This window comes from Rhinolophus sinicus, chromosome 2, assembly GCF_057876585.1.
Source record: "Rhinolophus sinicus isolate RSI-liver-muscle chromosome 2, RSI-T2T, whole genome shotgun sequence".
In the NCBI taxonomy this organism is placed as follows: domain Eukaryota; kingdom Metazoa; phylum Chordata; class Mammalia; order Chiroptera; family Rhinolophidae; genus Rhinolophus; species Rhinolophus sinicus.
In genome coordinates, this window is record NC_142502.1 from 27,039,265 (window position 1) to 27,056,833 (window position 17,569).

At 42.6% G+C, this 17,569-nt stretch overlaps 1 protein-coding gene across 4 annotated transcripts in view; it reads left to right on the forward strand.

Annotated features, from left to right (window-relative positions):
• Positions 1–17,137, forward strand: part of SGK1 (serum/glucocorticoid regulated kinase 1) — a 98,928-nt gene extending 81,791 nt beyond the window's left edge. The window contains exons 1-12 of one of the 4 annotated variants that reach the window (XM_019732735.3): positions 8,713–8,896; positions 11,763–11,838; positions 12,271–12,346; positions 12,763–12,867; positions 12,974–13,057; positions 13,175–13,306; positions 13,574–13,686; positions 14,026–14,149; positions 14,605–14,700; positions 15,166–15,321; positions 15,431–15,520; positions 15,937–17,137. In XM_019732735.3, coding sequence (XP_019588294.1) covers positions 8,863–8,896; positions 11,763–11,838; positions 12,271–12,346; positions 12,763–12,867; positions 12,974–13,057; positions 13,175–13,306; positions 13,574–13,686; positions 14,026–14,149; positions 14,605–14,700; positions 15,166–15,321; positions 15,431–15,520; positions 15,937–16,104 — 1,254 coding nt within the window. In that variant the 5' untranslated portion in view covers positions 8,713–8,862 and the 3' untranslated portion in view covers positions 16,105–17,137. Of the gene's footprint in view, positions 1–8,712; positions 8,897–9,155; positions 10,713–11,474; positions 11,634–11,762; positions 11,839–12,270; positions 12,347–12,762; positions 12,868–12,973; positions 13,058–13,174; positions 13,307–13,573; positions 13,687–14,025; positions 14,150–14,604; positions 14,701–15,165; positions 15,322–15,430; positions 15,521–15,936 lie in introns of those variants that run through there. The other 3 variants (XM_019732733.3, XM_019732734.3, XM_019732732.3) reach the window with 3 other exon arrangements.
• Positions 17,138–17,569: the final 432 nt, after the last annotated feature.

A 17,569-nucleotide genomic window follows, 5' to 3' on the forward strand; every position in this document is an offset into this window, starting at 1 on the left:
CACATGCTTATATAATCACAGATATAAAAATGCAATTATCCACCAACTTGGTAGTAAGCATTTGCAGCACCTACACATATGCTGTGGCTCTTGCCACTTCTGACAACAAAATGGTCATTCTGCTATGGCTTTAAACTACACATTAGGCACTGCACGATAAGAGTTCTTTTTATCAAGTTCTTGTCATTGTATAAGAAGGACATTGTAAAAGAAAATAAAGTAGAAGTGTTTTGTATTAAATGTTTATTCAGGATTTGTGACAGTATGAAAGTTATGGAAGAACTCTATGATTGCAAAACAGAAAGAAAATACTCTGTGAAGCGGCCATGTTATCCTCTGTGTCTTCAGGCTGGACGACAGGTTCTGACGCGCATGGGCAAAGTTGGTATATGACAGAAGTTAAACAGGTTATGGCAGCATTCTTTTCTACCAACCAAACTCATATGGTATCATTAATGAAGAGGGTTTTCCCTCCCTTTATTCCTATGTGTCTGCAAATCCTGTGTGACATTTTGCTGACATTACCTTCAGATACTTTTACAGACTATGCCAGGCAATCATAGAATGCTGGGAAGAGACATTGAAAGCACCAAGGCTGCCTCCCTGAACTCTGACACTCCTGGAAAGGTAGCTTGCTGTCACTTTCTTTAAAGAAAAGGCAATTCTTCTCAGTCAACTGCCAGTGCTTTGTGAACGTGATCGTTCCATACCTGCAAAACTGTGGAGGTTCATAAACAGAACAGGCCAGAGGGCCTTCAGCTGAAAACGGAGGTAAAAGATCATGGGACCTAATGGGCTGCTCATTTTTAAATCCTATCTTTATAGACAGCAAGGAATTTGAGGCAAAAGAGAATTTGGGGGGCAATGTTAAAAGGAGAGAAATAAAGGATACATTTTTTTCTGACTCATTAGAAGATTATCTGTGGTCCTTGGAACAAGAGGCTAACTTGGCGTTTTAACCAAGCAAATGAAAACCTTGACAAAGGCTGAACTTGCAAACTATCCATTAAACATTGTCTGTAAAAAAAAGCATTAGTTTTCTTGAAAAATGGTCATTCAATATGATTGTTTAATAATCCCTTTTGGACCAAAATAACAGTCTTAATTTCAATTTTGTCATTGTACATCATTCATAAAATCTACTCCCTCAGTTTTCCGAAGCAATTGAGTAGCATAATATGTAACATGAAATAAAATCACTAAATCCAAGGGTTTTTTTGTTTGCTTTCATCTTGTTTTGCTTTTTATAGTGAGTTGTAAAGTGACTGCTAGGAAATGTACCCTTGATTATTAATTAGGTGAAGGGGAGCATTCTAAATTTGGTTGAGAAGCAATTATGTGCCTGGACATATATAGGGGCGATATTAAACTTTTTCATTTGTTAAGCACTTCCTATGGGCCACGCACTCTTCTGAGTACCAGGGATTCTACGGAGAATAAGACAGATCTTATCCCTGTTTCACAGAGGCTACTTTCTAGTTTGGGAGCCAAAAAATAAACCCAAGAAGCATGTCAGATAATAAAACTAATATGCAGATAATTGAGATAGGGTGCGTGACAAAGGATGGTCGGCTGATTACTTTAGGTCCACTGTGCAAGTGATGTTTACTCTGAGGTCTGAATGTCAGGAAAGATCCAGCCGGATGAGTGTCAGAAGGAAAGCTTTCCAGGTAGAGGGCATGGCACCCACAAAGTCCCCAAGGCAGAGACACAGGCTTGATCTGCTAATGCAACAGAGAGCCCAGATGGTGCCAGCATGGGGGACAAAGGGGCGAGTGGAAAGAGAGGGAGTTGTAGAGGGATGTAGTTGGAGGATGTTGGGTAAGTGAGAAACATGAAATGTGCTGTCCGGTGTTCAAGGAACTAGAGGTTCAGATTGGCCCCTGAGATTTAAATAACTGAGAGCACAAAATCCCTGACTAAAGGTTACAATGCGGGGAGGCAGAGAGGCAGGGTGGGATCCGAAGGATTTTCTGGGTGTGGGGCATTATTACAGGAAGCCACGTGAAGTGGTTCTGGGCTTTCAGAAGTTCCTTTTAGATTTCTTTTCCCATATATCACAGAACTGTACAATATTAGAGCTGTAGGTGGACTCATTCCTCATTTGAAAAAGTGAATATTCTAAATGGTTAAACACACCCAAGGCTGTGCTTTAATGGTATTGAGGCTTAACTGGGTCTTAGGAAAAGTAACTATCTGTAAGCTTCCCTTTCCTTTGGGGAAAGTGCTGTTCAATTTCACAAAATAAACATAGACCCCGCCCTCCCTGAGTGCAGCCTATCTCAGCTTTCCTTGTTGGATCCAGGGTGTAGCACAGTGCCTGGCACAAAAGAGGTGCTCGATAGAGGTCTGCATGATTACAAGTAACAGGCCACGATCATTTTGGAGCTTGCTCCTCTTTCCCTAACTGAAAGATAAGCTAAATGATCTAGAAAAGGCATCTCCTGTGCTAGCTGGCCTTCTCTGACCCTCTTTCAATGAGTCTGACCTTTCAATAGGCCCATATTTACATTCCATTGTTTCCCATCCACCATGAGCAATTGCAAATTCCTTTGGGTTAGCTTTTGGCTTCCTCTCTCCTTTTTCACCCAAAACTTAAGCCTTTACTTCAAACACACGGTAAACAAGTCTTTATTCTGTTATCATGGCATTTAGTTCTTTGATACAGTTCATTCTGGAGCATTGTCTGTAGGGAGACCAGGGGAGAGGTAGGAAGTTTGAAGAATACAGGTTTATCCTTGCTTGGTCCATCCCCTGCTCAGCTGAGTAAGTGGCCTATAGTGTTGATGCACATTAAACACGGCACATACCATTATCATTTTGACTTGTTGGAGCCTTTGTGTTGTATGATTCATTCTGCTTGTAGTGGTAATATGTGTACAGTGGGGTTAATGAACATAGATTTATTTTCTACGTGAGATTCCAACTTGAGCGTGGTCCTTAAACATAAATTCTTTATTTCAACTATTTTTCACAATTTATATTAAGTAGTAGTATCTCCATCATACAGATGAATAGATTAAGGTTTAGAGAATACCTTGTCTATGTCTCAGGTAACGAGCCTCAGATGTAGCCGACTAAAGTATACCTTCAACCTGTTACTGATACTCCTGAGCTTGCTTGGGGGGTGACATAAACATTTACGTAGCTTATCTTCAGGGTTGAAACCAAATGGAAACTCCCTAAGTTGCTTTACATTAAAATGATGCCAATCGACCTTCTGCCTGTCTGTTTTCCCACTACTGGTTAATATACTACTGGTTCCCCAACTACCCCTTATTTTGTTGCTGCAATTTGTAGGCAGTGTTTACAGGAAACAGTCCGTAGGGGTGGCCTGAGCTTCTGTTGTTTCTTACTAGATTGATGATAGGGTCAGAAATGGGAGCAGTTGGGGGAAAGATTTACAATGAACCAATTAAATCTTTCAGGTTTCACTTTAGTTTGGTACAGATGTCTGCCAGAAATCCAGGCTCCTTATTTACTATTGGCACTTTGTAAATAAAGTGAGGGTGAAAGAGCTCTTTATAGTGTCTTTGTGTAGGTCACATCTTTAATATGTGTGTCCCCGGGATTCAGCCTGTGAAGAAATTCCAAGCCCTGCATTGCCTGAATGCTGGGCCACAGGACTAGTAGGGGAAAGAAGTAGGTGGGCATGTGGGTTTGCCCTGGACAGAGTGAAGGGAGAGGATCCTTGGTTCCAAAGCTCTCTGGCTTTCCTACAATGTCAGATGTTTTGTCATTACAAAGTGATTGTTTGGAATTGAACTGAAAGGTCTTTTAAAATGCAAATGCCTCATAATACATAAATGCCTAGCAATAAATGCCTAACACTAAATCTATGTCAATAATATAAAAAACTTTCAGTAAGGTCATTGTCCTCTTGTGTTTAGAAAGTCACCAATAATACTGCATTTTGACCTTTAATTTTTTTCCAAAAATTTTTGCTTGTGTGTTATTTTTCATAATCACGAAGAAGGTTCCCTGGATGTCATTTTCCAGGTCAATCCTGAGAGCCAAACAAAGCTGTCAGATATGTGCTATTCCTTACCCTTCATGTTGTATTCTAGTTGTCAGTTATATTTTTATTTATTGTTCATTTGATTATGCTACATCAGACATTGACGACATTCCAAAGACGGGGATAAGGTGAGTTTTCAGCCCGTCACAGACCCATTGGTTTGTTGCTAGCTAGAGTTCCATTCCACCCACATCAAGAGACGTCACTGGCCTTCCTTCTTTCATTTATCCCATGATTGAAATAAAAGGTTTACTACCAAACCATGTCCTCACCCACCCTGCCCACTTTCCTGTGGCCTCATTCTCCAGAAGGGATGGGTATAGAACAATGGTGTTATCCCCCCAGAAAAATTGCTAATCCCTGTGCTTGTCTAAACTTGCAACCGTCTTCCAACTACACAAATTCCTCCATTCCAACTTCCAACACTCCCTCATGTGTTTGTGTATGTAAATTTGTTCATTTTTAATGAGATAGGGGTAGTAAAAAAAAAAAAGCAAATACCCTTAATAGAAAGATTAATAGTTATCTACCACATTTTGGTTTGAATTAACTCCCCAAAACACATTGGAATGTGTCACTTTAACAGCCTTGGTGGAGGGATTTCTTCAGGTGGCTTTTAGATCTCTTGATGCTCGGGCTCAATCTACCTTTACAGGCAATTCCCCAACTATCCCTCATCCTGTGAACTCATGTTTATTGCTGTATCTCCTGCATCTAGCACAATGTCTGATGCATAGTTCTAGAAGAATCTGTTGATGAATGGATGAATGAACTCCAACAATGACTAGAGCTGTACCAGACACAGAGGTACCCGTGCTGGCTAATAATTGTCAGTCCTTGACATGGATGTATATATATTTTTAAAATGTCTTTTTGAAATCTCTGTATCTTTCTTTGTTAAGCGATTGTTTCTTTCATATATGTGTGTGTGTGTGTGTGTGTGTGTGTGTGTGTGTGTATACATTTTATTGGGGAATATTGGGAAACAGTGTGTTTCTCCAGGGCCCATCAGCTCCAAGTCGTTGTCCTTCAGTCTAGTTGTGGAGGGCACAGCTCACTGGCCCATGTGGGAATCGAACCGGCAACCCTGTCATTCAGAGCTTGTGCTCTAACCAACTGAATCACCCAGCCGCCCCTGGATATATATTTAAGACATTGTGAATTCCATATTTATTGGGGGGGAAGGGGGCAGTAAGAGAGAGAGGCAAATTTGTGCCAGCTAAAATCTTTTTAATTTCACTTGAAAGTGCTGTTTTCTTACTTCAGCAATAGTGGCAACATGGCCATATACACTTTGCTTGTGTGTAAGGTCTGAGTAAGGAACATATTTCCAAATTATTCCACAGGTGCCATACAGCACCTTAGAGTTTGGTACTCATGCTACTGCTCTGCTTAAAATTTTCCTCTTTTGTACCAAGCTGATCTTTCCAAGATCAGCCCACATGTAATTTCTTTGTGGAGACTTTCCTCAACAATTCCATGCCTGCTGCCTCTCTCCAGTAGAAAATGTCTCTGTTCTACTCTGGCTGAACTTCTGTTTTAACACTTGTTGTGGATACGTACATAATTTACGTGTATGTATCCCCACTTAAAATGAGAGCATCTGTGAAGTGAGATAACTGGATTACTCATATTTATGTACCTTGATCCTAATATTTGTACTTAAAAAGTGCTTATTAAATGCTTGCATGAATGAATGGAAGGGAGGAAAGAAGAGAAGGAGGGAGGGAAAGAGGGTGAGAGGGAGAAGAGAAGAAAGGAAGGAAGAAAGAAAAGAAGGAAGGAAGACAGGAAGGGAAGGAGGGAGGGAGGAAGGGAAGGAGAGAGGGAGGGAGGAAGGAAAGAAGGAAGGAAGGAAAGGAAGGAAGAGGGCAAAAAAGAAGGAAAGAAAGAAGGAAAGGAGGAAAGATAGATCTGGGCAAGGTCTACAGTGGTGATTAGCTGAGTGTGTGTCTTTGAGGCAGTTGGCATTAGTGGGAAGTATGGTGCGAGGCAATAGTTAAGAGTGGGGGACTGCACAGTGTACCAGGGCTCTGGGTGGGAGGTGGGAGAGGCACAGGAGTCAACTAAAGTGACAAAAAAGGAGTATAAAAAGATAAATTTGGTCCTAAAAGCAAGTTTTGTTACATCACAATTTTGCCTATCATCTGCCCAACCCAGAAAAAATAATAATTTCTTGAAATAGTTAAAAAATGCAGTTAGGGAAAATAACACAAGGCCTCCATACTAGACAGCTACATGTACTCGTACATTATCTAACAAAACCCTATTCCAAAAGTCTTATGTGTATAGTGTTGTTTTTTCAAAACTACTGTCTTAGAAAATATAAATAAGCCCAGTGTATAGAAAGGATATAGTTTTGTGGGTTTAAATAACTCTTAACACTATTATTCTAGATAACATGTTCTTCTCTTAGTTGCCTACTGTATCACATTCTTATCTCTATTATGCATGTCAACTTTGACAATTATGAATATGGAAGGTAATAATCACCAAAGAACCTGTGTTCTATAAGGAGCTATTTATTTAATTACCATTGCTAGTTACTTTTCTATAATAGCTATCCTGAATAAACTCATCTGTCATCATTTCCTGTTTGATGAATACTGTAAAAAACATGCACTTGGTGACAACCTTCAGTAAAAACAGATCCATTTAGTCTCAATGGGTAGAGCGCGGTTCTCTTAACACCAAGGTCACCGGTTCGATTCCCACATGGGCCAGTGAACTGAGCCCTCCACAACTAGAGTGAAAACAATGACTTGACATGGAGCTAATGGGGCCTGGAAACACACACGGTTCCCCAATATTCCCCAATAAAAATTAAAAACAAAACAAACAAAAACATCCATTTAGTTGCTCTCTAGAGTAAAATTACATTTTCTGGCATTTCTATGTACATTTTTGGTGATGTGCCAGGGAAAGAATTCCATAAGCATCAACTAATGAATCAATAAGTGTGGGAAACTAAACTACACAGGATTGTTCTAGAATGTGTAACACTTTGAGCTATACAAAACAATTATACCATGTTTCCGTGAAAATAAAACCTAGCCAGACCATCAGCTCTAATGCATCTTTTGGAGCAAAAATTAATATAAGACCCAGTCTTATTTTAATATAATATAAGACTGGGTCTTATATAAAATTAATATAACATAATATAATATAATATAATATAATATAATATAATATAATATAATATAATGTAATATAATATAATACTGGGTCTTATGTTAATTTTTGCTCCAAAAGACGCATTAGAGCTGATGGTCCGGCTTGGTCTTATTTTCCGGGAAATGCGGTATTGCCCTATTACCAATCTGGTATTGTGTCTAGGGAAGGGAGACTAACACAGCTGATACAGTTAAGAAATAGTCCAAGTGGGGATACAGCTAAGTCCTTATAAAAATATTTTTCAAAATATTTCCTCTAATATGTTGAGAAATACCAGTTATTTGCTTTCTGAACCTTTAAATTAAATGAAAAGGGTCATATCTTAGTAAAAGTCTCAGGGTTTAGTTTTTATAGTCCATCATTAAGGAAAAATAAAGTAGAAGAGCTAAAATGATTTTCTGAAGTATTAAAATACACATGCACTAGAAAATGTTTTGTTTCAGTGCAAACTTTCCATTTTGATGAATCATTTCCATATGAGAGTTTTGATTGCAGTTTGCCCAGTATGAGGTCTAAATGTGAGAGGACTGGCTTGGCGGAGTGAAGAGGCAATTAACCTATCTCATATCAAACTGTCTGTATTTTCTATGGCTGCACAAGGTGTTGTAGAGAAATTATCTGGAACTGACTAAACCTCAGGAGAGAAGGGGGATAATCCCGCATTCCGGAGGGGTTCTCCCAGAGAACGCGATCGCCCCCTAGGCTGCATTTACAAGCAGAGTTTTGTGATGCAATTCTGGCCGCTTCGCCACCAGGAAGTAAGAGACAAGGGGACGGATTCCTCCTCATAGGAGGACAGTCGGACCTAAGAAAGAGGCTGGCGACGGGAAGGAAGAAACAGATCAAGCATTTGAATAGTGGCCACAGGGCAACCTAAAGCCTGTGCGGTTACCAGGCTCGCGTCACACGCAGTTCCCTAGCCTACCTCCCCACTACCCCATACACCCGCCGCCGTGTGTCACCTTCCTGTTCGGAAGTCTTAGTAGGTTGCTGGGACAGAACAGGGGGCGCCTGCTCCACCCATCAGGTATCCGGTTGGAAGAAAAGCCAGTCTCAACAACTTGATTCTCTCCATTAAATGATAAGTTTTGCAGACCATTCGTCTCCAATTGCTGAACGTTAGGGCAGGGGGAGGAGGAAACACATCAGACAGTCCTTTTCTGTTCCAACCACAAATCATATGGTTGTGCCTCTTCTCTATTCCACCTAGAGCTCTTTAACTTGAATTCCAAGTTCTTCCTGGAATGCATGCTGGAGCGGCAGAGCTTCTTTGAGAAAATGAACTCTATGCATGTGTTTGATTTTCTGGACTGATTTGTGATGATAATCAGTCAACTTACATTTTTTTGTGTGGCTTGCTGGGGGTATAATAAACCCAGGATGCTGATGACTATAATTTTCTGGGTGATGTTGCAATGGAGGGAATAAACGGTCCAGTGTTGAACTTTGCAGCTTGCTCCCTTCCTGTATGTAAATTGCCTTTATATAAAGTGGGGTTGATAACAGAGCAGGGACAGCCGCCTCTGACTCGTGCTCCCATGTCATCTCAGCCTCTAGCCTTATCAGGCACAGACCAGGAGGCTGCTCCAGCCCTAACTGAGCTCTACCTACTACCTCCAGCCTCCAGGAAGTAATCTCCAACCTTCATATCCTAGGCAACCTGAAGAATGAAAGAGGAGGCTATAAAATCCCCTTTGAAAGGTGTGTCTGCTTTTACTACTATGATTTGGATGAAATGAATAAAACAAAGATGATTCAGAGGATTTGGGGTTACTTGGCATGGGGAAGGCACAGGATGTAGGGGGGTAAGTGTCTCTGATGGAAGATTTCTTCATTTAATGCTTTAAAAGCAAACAAGCAGAAATCTTTGTGCAAGTTGGTGTTTCTGAGCAGTCTTTGCAAAATTTGCTCTCTCAAAAGGGGAAGGAATGGTGTGGGAGCATGACTGGGCTGGGCTAGGCTAGTTGAAATGGTACGCGGGGGCACTGGCAATAACAAATCATTATATGAAGAATCCACGCAAGAAGAAGCAGAAGTGGGTCAGTGACTATGATTTGGAGTTTCCTAAACCTTGCTTTAGGTTGGTTGGGGCATCAATTTCAGGCAAAAGTAAGCGCTTTTTTTACGACTGGATACTGAGCCAACTTTCTCAGCCCGTCTCCAAGAGAAATGATGCATGCTCTCTTCTCCCATTGTGGGGCTGTGGTAACTGAGCAAACCAAGAAAAATTGAGGCCACAAATCATATTAGGGCAAGTGAGGTGGTGGTTCCTGCAAAACAAATCCTTGTCCAGGACCAAAGAAAACCGCTTCAATGCTATTCTTGGTTTGACAGCTGGTATTTCGGAGTCAGTAGGCAACTCTGAAATAGTAGGGCTCTTAGCAGTAAGGGGTCACGGCGGGGCAACCACTGCCGACAGCACCAGGGAGTGCCAGGTACCGGGCCCTGCAAATCTTAGTAACTTGCAGCCATCTGCTAGCTCCTAGCCCAGTGGCGGTGCTTGCAGCTTCCCCGCCAGCTCTGGCGCGACTTCTCGCGCCAGCGGTCAGATTGCAGCTTCCAGGCATCTCACGGGGTTACGGGAAGGCACCGAGCCGCTACTCTGCTGAACTCCCTTCTCTACTCTGCTTTCTCGAGTCGAGGCTCCTCGCTAATCTTTCAGGAGCTAAAGAGTCACAGATGATCTGGGACTTGAGAGAAAGAGCCAGGTGGTAAAACTGTAAGAAGACACGGACAGTCCTTGAAATAAACCGAGGGAGAAGTAGGGAAGAAGAGGACAAAGATAAGGGATTTTTAAGACAATGTAATATGACCTTGCGGATAGCGGGACAGTTTTCTAGTGGGATAGCGGGAGAAAGAATCGGCCGAGGGGACGATGCCGCAACACGCGGATCCCGCGCCGCCGTCGCGGCTGTGGGGTCACGCCAGGACGGCCCCTTGCGCGGAGCCACTGCTCCCCTAATTTGCCACTTCCTCACGTGTTTTTGTATGGCGGGGATTAAAAATGCAAGGAAAAAAACTACATGCGGAAAGGACAGAATGTTCTCAGAGATTAGGGGTAAAAAAAGTACGATGCAGATTATACTTTTCCCCCTTTAGTGCAGAGACGAATTTTATTTCCGCCCCCTCCCCTACACATTCCTGACCTCTCCCTCCCCCTTCTCTTTTTCTTTCCTTCCTCCTCTTCCAAGTTCTGGGATTTTTCAGCCTTGCTTGGCTTTGGCCAAAAGCACAAAAAAGGCGTTTTCGGAAGCGGCTCGGCACTGCACAAGGGCCATTTGTTTGTTTTGGGACTCGGGGCAGGAAATCTTGCCCGGCCTGAGTCACGGCGGCTCCTTCAAGGAAACGTCAGTGTTCTCTTGTCGCCCTCGCCGGCTGTGCGCCCCGCCGTCGCTTTCCATGGGGGAGATGCAGGGCGCGCTAGCCAGGGCCCGGCTTGAGTCCCTGCTCCGGCCCCGCCACAAAAAGAGGGCCGAGGCGCAGAAAAGGAGCGAGTCCTTCCTGCTAACCGGACTGGGTAAGCGCCACCGGCACGCGGGTACTTGTGTCACTCCCCCACTAGTTGCTCGGCTCCGACGAGAGGGACTGGGTGTTTGTGACCGTTCTGAGAGTGGACGGATGAAGTCTGGGTAGCGGGGAGGGGACGGCGGGAGAGGGGTGACTGGCCGGGCGCCTTGGCCCTACGCTGACCCCGCAGATGAGGGCGCGCGGGGCGCTCCCCCGGCCCCCTCCGGCGCAGCCACTCTGCTCTCGACAGCTAACCCCCGCTGGTGGCGCGCGGCTGCCGGGCGAGGGCAGGGGAGGCTGCCGTATGAATTTGGAAAGAGGATAGGCGCGGGGGCCGGGAGTGAATCCGAAATCAGGGTTTGAGAAACCAGAGAAGGCACAAAGCCACCCGGTCGCTGCGCACCCTGTGGAAAGCACCTCGGTGCTGCGACTCTGATTTTCTCGCAGGGCAGGATAAATGAGAAAAGTGGAAAATTACTCCGGGCTCTCCCTCCTTCCTTCCCTCCCACCCGCTCCGCCTGCGGTTCCCCTCTCTCAGGCCCTAGAGCAAGAGAGGTAGATTGCCGCCCCGCGCCAGGTCCCCCAGGGCGGTCCCCGCGCCCCCCACCCCCGGCTGGCCAGTAACTGCCAGCCGCCAGTAGTTTTGCTGCCTGCGGAGCTGTGCGGCAGCCGGGGGTGGGGCCTGGGCAGGGAGGAGGGCGGGGCCTGGCAGCGCGACGTCCTTATTGTCGCACGGCCCCGCCCCCGCAGCGGCTCAGAACTTATAAGACGGGCGGCACGGCCCTAGAGCAGTGTTGGCTCAGCGGGTCTGTTTCAATAACTGCCGCCTGTGCCTCCTCTGTGCTCTCTGAGGCGATGACAGTGAAAACCGAGGCTGCTAGAGGCACCCTCACCTACTCCAGAATGAGGGGAATGGTAGCAATTCTAATCGGTGAGTGTACTTATAAGATTGGATTTCTAGGGTATGGGAAGTGGAAAATTTTTGAAGGTTCCGCGTCAGATTAGTGCATTGGATGTTATGAAGGCATTTAAACGTTTATTTGTCCTCTCTAATTCTCAGCTTTCATGAAGCAGAGGAGGATGGGTCTGAACGACTTTATTCAGAAGATTGCCAATAACTCCTATGCATGCAAACAGTAAGTTTGGGGGGTATTTGGGGAAAGAAAAATTAGTATAGTTTCAGTTTACCAGCGGTAAAGACAGTCTCATCAGTGTGTTGATCAGGAAGCCGAAGACTTACCCGGGGATGGAGATCCCTTTACATGTTACAATTTATTTAAAACATTTTAAACATTAAAATTAATTTGCGGATTGGGTGTGTTCTAGAGCTGTAAGATAAAATTTTCATGTTTGTCTAATTCATCCATCTCCATAAAGAACATCCCTCATCTTTATTTAGCTGGGTTTATTATTGTCTTTGGCTATTATTTTCTTTCACTGAGTAATTTAGTTGGGTGTTTTTAGTTTATATACGAAATTCTGGAAAAGTTGATCCAGAAACTCACTGTTGGTGTCGATGTGCCCCCTGGTGGCAAATTAAGAAGTTCTAAATCGTTTCTTCTTTGCAGTCCTGAAGTTCAGTCCATTTTGAAAATCTCCCAACCTCAGGAGCCTGAGCTTATGAATGCCAACCCTTCTCCTCCAGTAAGTATTCTCTATTTGTGGTGCACCTCTGCAGGAATCTTGTAAATGAGTCAGTTAGTATTCCTACACTGATGAATTAAAATGGCATTTCTAGAAATTAGTATCAAGGCAGGAATGCCTCTTTAGTTCAGAGCATAACACATGACATAAGCACTTAAGTACTGAGTGAGTGGGATATTTTAAAAGGTATGTTTCATAAAAGTTTTATCTGCTTACAATAACACTGTATAGTTTTCATACTCTAATTTGACATATAAACATGTATTAACATGAAAAGTAGTTTTGACTGTGTTTATAGATATATGATGACTTGCCTCAGTCATTTGCAGATGTAACGTCTTTGACATTGGCTGTATTTTATTATTGGTGTCTTCCTTTGAAACAAAAGTATTAAAAGAAAACATTTTATTTTCCAGCCAAGTCCTTCTCAGCAAATCAACCTTGGTCCATCATCTAATCCTCATGCTAAACCATCTGACTTTCACTTCTTGAAAGTGATTGGAAAAGGCAGTTTTGGAAAGGTAATCTTAAATCTGAATACCTCTCTTACAGTTGTTCATGCACGCATTTTACATTCTCCCTGGATGTGAATAGCAAAAATTTATTTTTTTTCAATTGAAATTTCAGGTTCTTCTAGCAAGACACAAAGCAGAAGAAGCATTCTATGCAGTCAAAGTTTTACAGAAGAAAGCCATCCTGAAAAAGAAGGAGGTATGAGATGTGCTTGACGAGTTGAGGTTGGAGATAGAGTTTCATTCAGTAGTTTCACCTTGGGATTTTGGTACCACATTCAAGTTTGCCACTAAATCTTAATTGTCCTTTTCCTAGGAAAAGCATATTATGTCAGAGAGGAATGTTCTACTGAAGAATGTGAAACACCCTTTCCTGGTCGGCCTTCACTTCTCTTTCCAGACTGCTGACAAATTGTACTTTGTCCTTGACTACATTAACGGTGGAGAGGTGAGCAGAAGGGAAGATGAGCAAACCTTGGGGGTGTCTGCATTGCCTACTTGGTTTTAGTTTGAGAAGAAAGTTTTTAAAAGACACTTAGGGGGGAAAAGTTACCAGAATTAGCATTTCCTTTAACCTGCCAGGTTTCAAATAGCTAATAGACTATTTAGGGCCACTTCCTGCAATTGTTCTCTTTAGCTATATAAGTCAGTACTAATTAAATGCATTGTTATCAGGCTTTGGCAATCCCGATTAACTTTGTTCTGTCTCCTGCAGTTGTTCTATCATCTCCAGAGGGAGCGTTGCTTCCTGGAACCACGGGCCCGTTTCTATGCTGCTGAAATAGCCAGTGCCTTGGGTTACCTTCACTCTCTAAACATCGTCTATAGGTGAGCTGAAACGTTTTTCAGGCTACCCCCCTCGGGATGAAGGAGACATAGTCCTAGCCTTGGACAGGGCCTTAAAATAATCTTTGTTTATGTACAAGTTGGTCACCTAAAACCAGATCTCCCGGCATGCGAGCTGCCTTGACTCCCTGCCACTAGGGAGCTAGCCAATTAGGATTGTGCCTAATCCAGAATAGATTAGCAGAACAAGGACTCCCTTTTGTATTCACTGTACAACTACAGTGAATTTAAAATGCTTCTCATACCCCAGCAATTATTAGAGAGGACGTCTTACAAAGTGAAATTAACTTATGCAACTATTTTTCTGTTCATTTTTTACAGAGACTTAAAACCAGAGAATATTCTGCTGGATTCACAGGGACACATCGTCCTTACTGACTTTGGGCTCTGCAAGGAGAACATTGAACACAACGGCACGACATCCACCTTCTGTGGCACGCCAGAGGTAAGAGCATTCTTGATTTGGTGCCTGCTCTACCCCCTCCTTCCCAGAGAGATAAGTGCAATAATGCTTTTAACTACCAAAGGAGTCAACTGTTCTGCAAGATTTCTTCGTCCAATTCAGTGCAAGTAAAATAAATTTGCTCTTTGACGCAACATGAGCTAGTCCAAGGCCTATGTTGCTTTAATTGAAACTAGTTGTTTGTAAGATCCATGACATAAAAGATTTCTAAATCTCTAAGGACAATACTATTGGGTGCCCAAAAGCTTCCTGATTATCAGTATATGTAAGTGGTCAGTCAGCCTCAAAGGCCAGCAGCTTTATCAGGAAGTAATCTAAAGAAATATGTTCTCCAAGTGGACCCATGGTTTCTCCTCAACCCTTTAAAAGTGCATGCCTGGACTTGGTATTGGCTGGTTTCATGGGTTCTAACTCTGTTTTCTTGGTCTGTCTTTCAGTATCTTGCACCTGAGGTGCTTCATAAGCAGCCATATGACAGGACGGTGGACTGGTGGTGCCTGGGGGCCGTCTTATATGAGATGCTGTATGGCCTGGTGAGTAGCACATTGAGAATCACAAAATATTGCCCCTGGTTTGATAATGCTCCCTAGAAAGCAATCTTCTTAATATCCAGACTCTTCTGAGCAGATGGGCCCCATTGCAGACCTGGTTATTGTGTCTTGCCCTTTACCAATAAGCTTAGGCAATGCTATCGAGAGGAATATTGGTTATTTTATAAATATTTTAGGGTAAACCCTTACTTAGTGGGTTTTTCTTTTGTAAATTCACATCTTACTAAATGTGACTACACTTAATCTATGTGGGTGAGAGGCTTTATTAGTATCTACCCCTGATAAGAGTTGCAAAATACATACTTAAAAATCCAGGACAAAGAAAACCCATCAAGGGGAAAAGACTCAAATCCAGCTTAATATATTGTAGTTTGTCTTTTTCTCTTGGTAATATATGCTGTACAAAACTGCCAATTAAATGCTAAGCAATTTTCTCTCTTCTTTCAGCCTCCTTTTTACAGCCGAAACACAGCTGAGATGTACGACAACATTCTAAACAAGCCCCTCCAGCTGAAGCCAAATATTACAAATTCTGCAAGACACCTCCTGGAGGGCCTCCTGCAGAAGGACCGGACAAAGAGGCTGGGTGCCAAGGATGACTTTGTGAGTCATTTTTTTCCTGTTTTCCTGGGTTGTCCGGGAAGTGCACGGGATCTCATTGCCCTTCTTGCATTCTGCCTGTCTAAATTAATCTTGTTTTTCTTCTCAACAGATGGAGATTAAGAATCATGTCTTCTTCTCTGTGATTAACTGGGATGATCTTATCAATAAGAAGATTACTCCCCCTTTTAACCCAAATGTGGTGAGTGTCTTTTTCTCTTCTAAGTATAGGGAGGTCCAAAGGGCATTTCTTTAAGTCAGAGTTGGTGGTGGTGGTGGTGGAGGAAGGAAGGCCCTCAAGGAACAAATTAGCTGATATTTTGTTCATGGACCATTATTTTACATAGAAAAAAGTAGAATTTTTGTCCCAACAAACCTCCCATAATATTTCAGCACATTTATCAATGAAAGTACCAAAAGATAAAGAATGGACCGTCCTCATCACTTAAATTCAGGGAGGCCTCTGGGTTTTGTGCTTGAAATGGAAGATTATTATGGGAGCTTCCATATTGTGCTCTGAAGACTTGAGCTCCAGGATTTAAAGCCCAAATGAGGATTTCCCTGCCTTGTATCCAGTGTGAATTCTTGACAGAGTATGATTTTTCCTTCCTGCTGTAGAGCGGACCCAGCGATCTGAGGCACTTTGATCCTGAGTTTACTGAAGAGCCAGTTCCCAACTCCATTGGCAGGTCTCCGGATAGCATCCTTCTCACGGCCAGCGTCAAGGAAGCAGCCGAGGCCTTCCTAGGCTTTTCCTATGCACCTCCTGTGGACTCTTTTCTCTGAACAGTCTTAGGGTTGGTTTCCAAGGAATCTATGTGTGTTTTTAAATGTTTCAGTTAGCCTTTTGGCAGAGCTGCCAGGCGACAGGACATCTTAAAAGAGAATTTGCACACCTCTGGGAGCTTGCACATCTTGGCAATCGTATTGCACACTGTTTGCTGGAAGCTTTTCAAAGAGCACATCCTCTTCTTAACGAGCTCATGAGGTTTTCGTTTTTATTCTTCCTTCCAACGTGGTGCTATCTCTGAAATGCGTATCAGAGTGCCGCCTTAGACAGATGCAGTAGTCTGATTAGAAGGAGGTCGCTTTTCTAAGAAGGAACTCCTCCTGAAGGTCTGTCCGGGCCGTGATCACGAATCTTACGAAATGTGCCTTTTCTGATGAGATCGTGTTAGCTCCAAAGCTTTTCCTATTGCAGTGTTTCAGTTCTTTGTTTTTCCTTGTGGATTTACTGCGAACAGTGGTATGAGTGTGGTATGCTTGATCACAGATAGATTTAGTTATAAGCATCAATGTGACACTTGCAGGACACTACAATGTGGGACATTGTTTGTTTCTTCCATATTTGGAAGATAAATTTATGTGTAGACTGTTTTTTGTAAGATATAGTTAATAACTAAAATTTATTGAAATGGTCTTGCAATGACTTGTATTCAGATGCTTAAAGAGAGCATTGCTGCTACAAATATTTCTATTTTTAGAAAGGGTTTTTATGGACCAATGCCCCAGTTGTCAGTCAAGCCTGATGTTTTCATTGTTTAAAATGTCACCTGTAAAATGGGCATTATTTATGGTGTTTTTTTTTGCATTCCTGATAATTGTATGTATTGTATAAAGAAAGTCTGTACATTGGGTTATAACACTAGTATATTTAAACTTACAGGCTTATTTGTAATGTAAACCACCATTTTAATGTACTGTAATTAACATGGTTATAATATGTACAATTCCTACCCCTCCCCACCACACAACTTTTTTTTGTGTGTGATAAACCAATTTTGGTTTGCAATAAAACCTTGAAAAATATTTACATAAATTGTGTCATGCGTGTTCTTTTGTATATTTCGGTTAAGGGGGGCAATAAGAGGTCTGTTTAAAATCTAAATCCAGGAAAATACTGTTATTTCCAGCTTCTAATAGCAGCTTCTGACTCCAGAGAAGTATAGGGTGGTCTTAAAGGCAAGTTATTTATATTCCAGGTCTTCTTAGCAGCATTTTGTGATGTCAGTTATTCATAAATCTATCCAAACAAATCCTTTTCAATTTACTGGTCTCACAAGGACAGGCACGAAGTAATGTTCCCTATATTTATTGCCTGCCCTCTGATGTTGACTGTTGTTTGTCCAGACATTTAGCTCATCTGAAGTAATAGGTAATTCTTTCAACATCTGAGGGCCTACTTTGGGCGAGGCTCTATTCTGAGTGCTGGGGATATAGCAGTGAGCAAAGCAGACAAATCTCTGCCTTC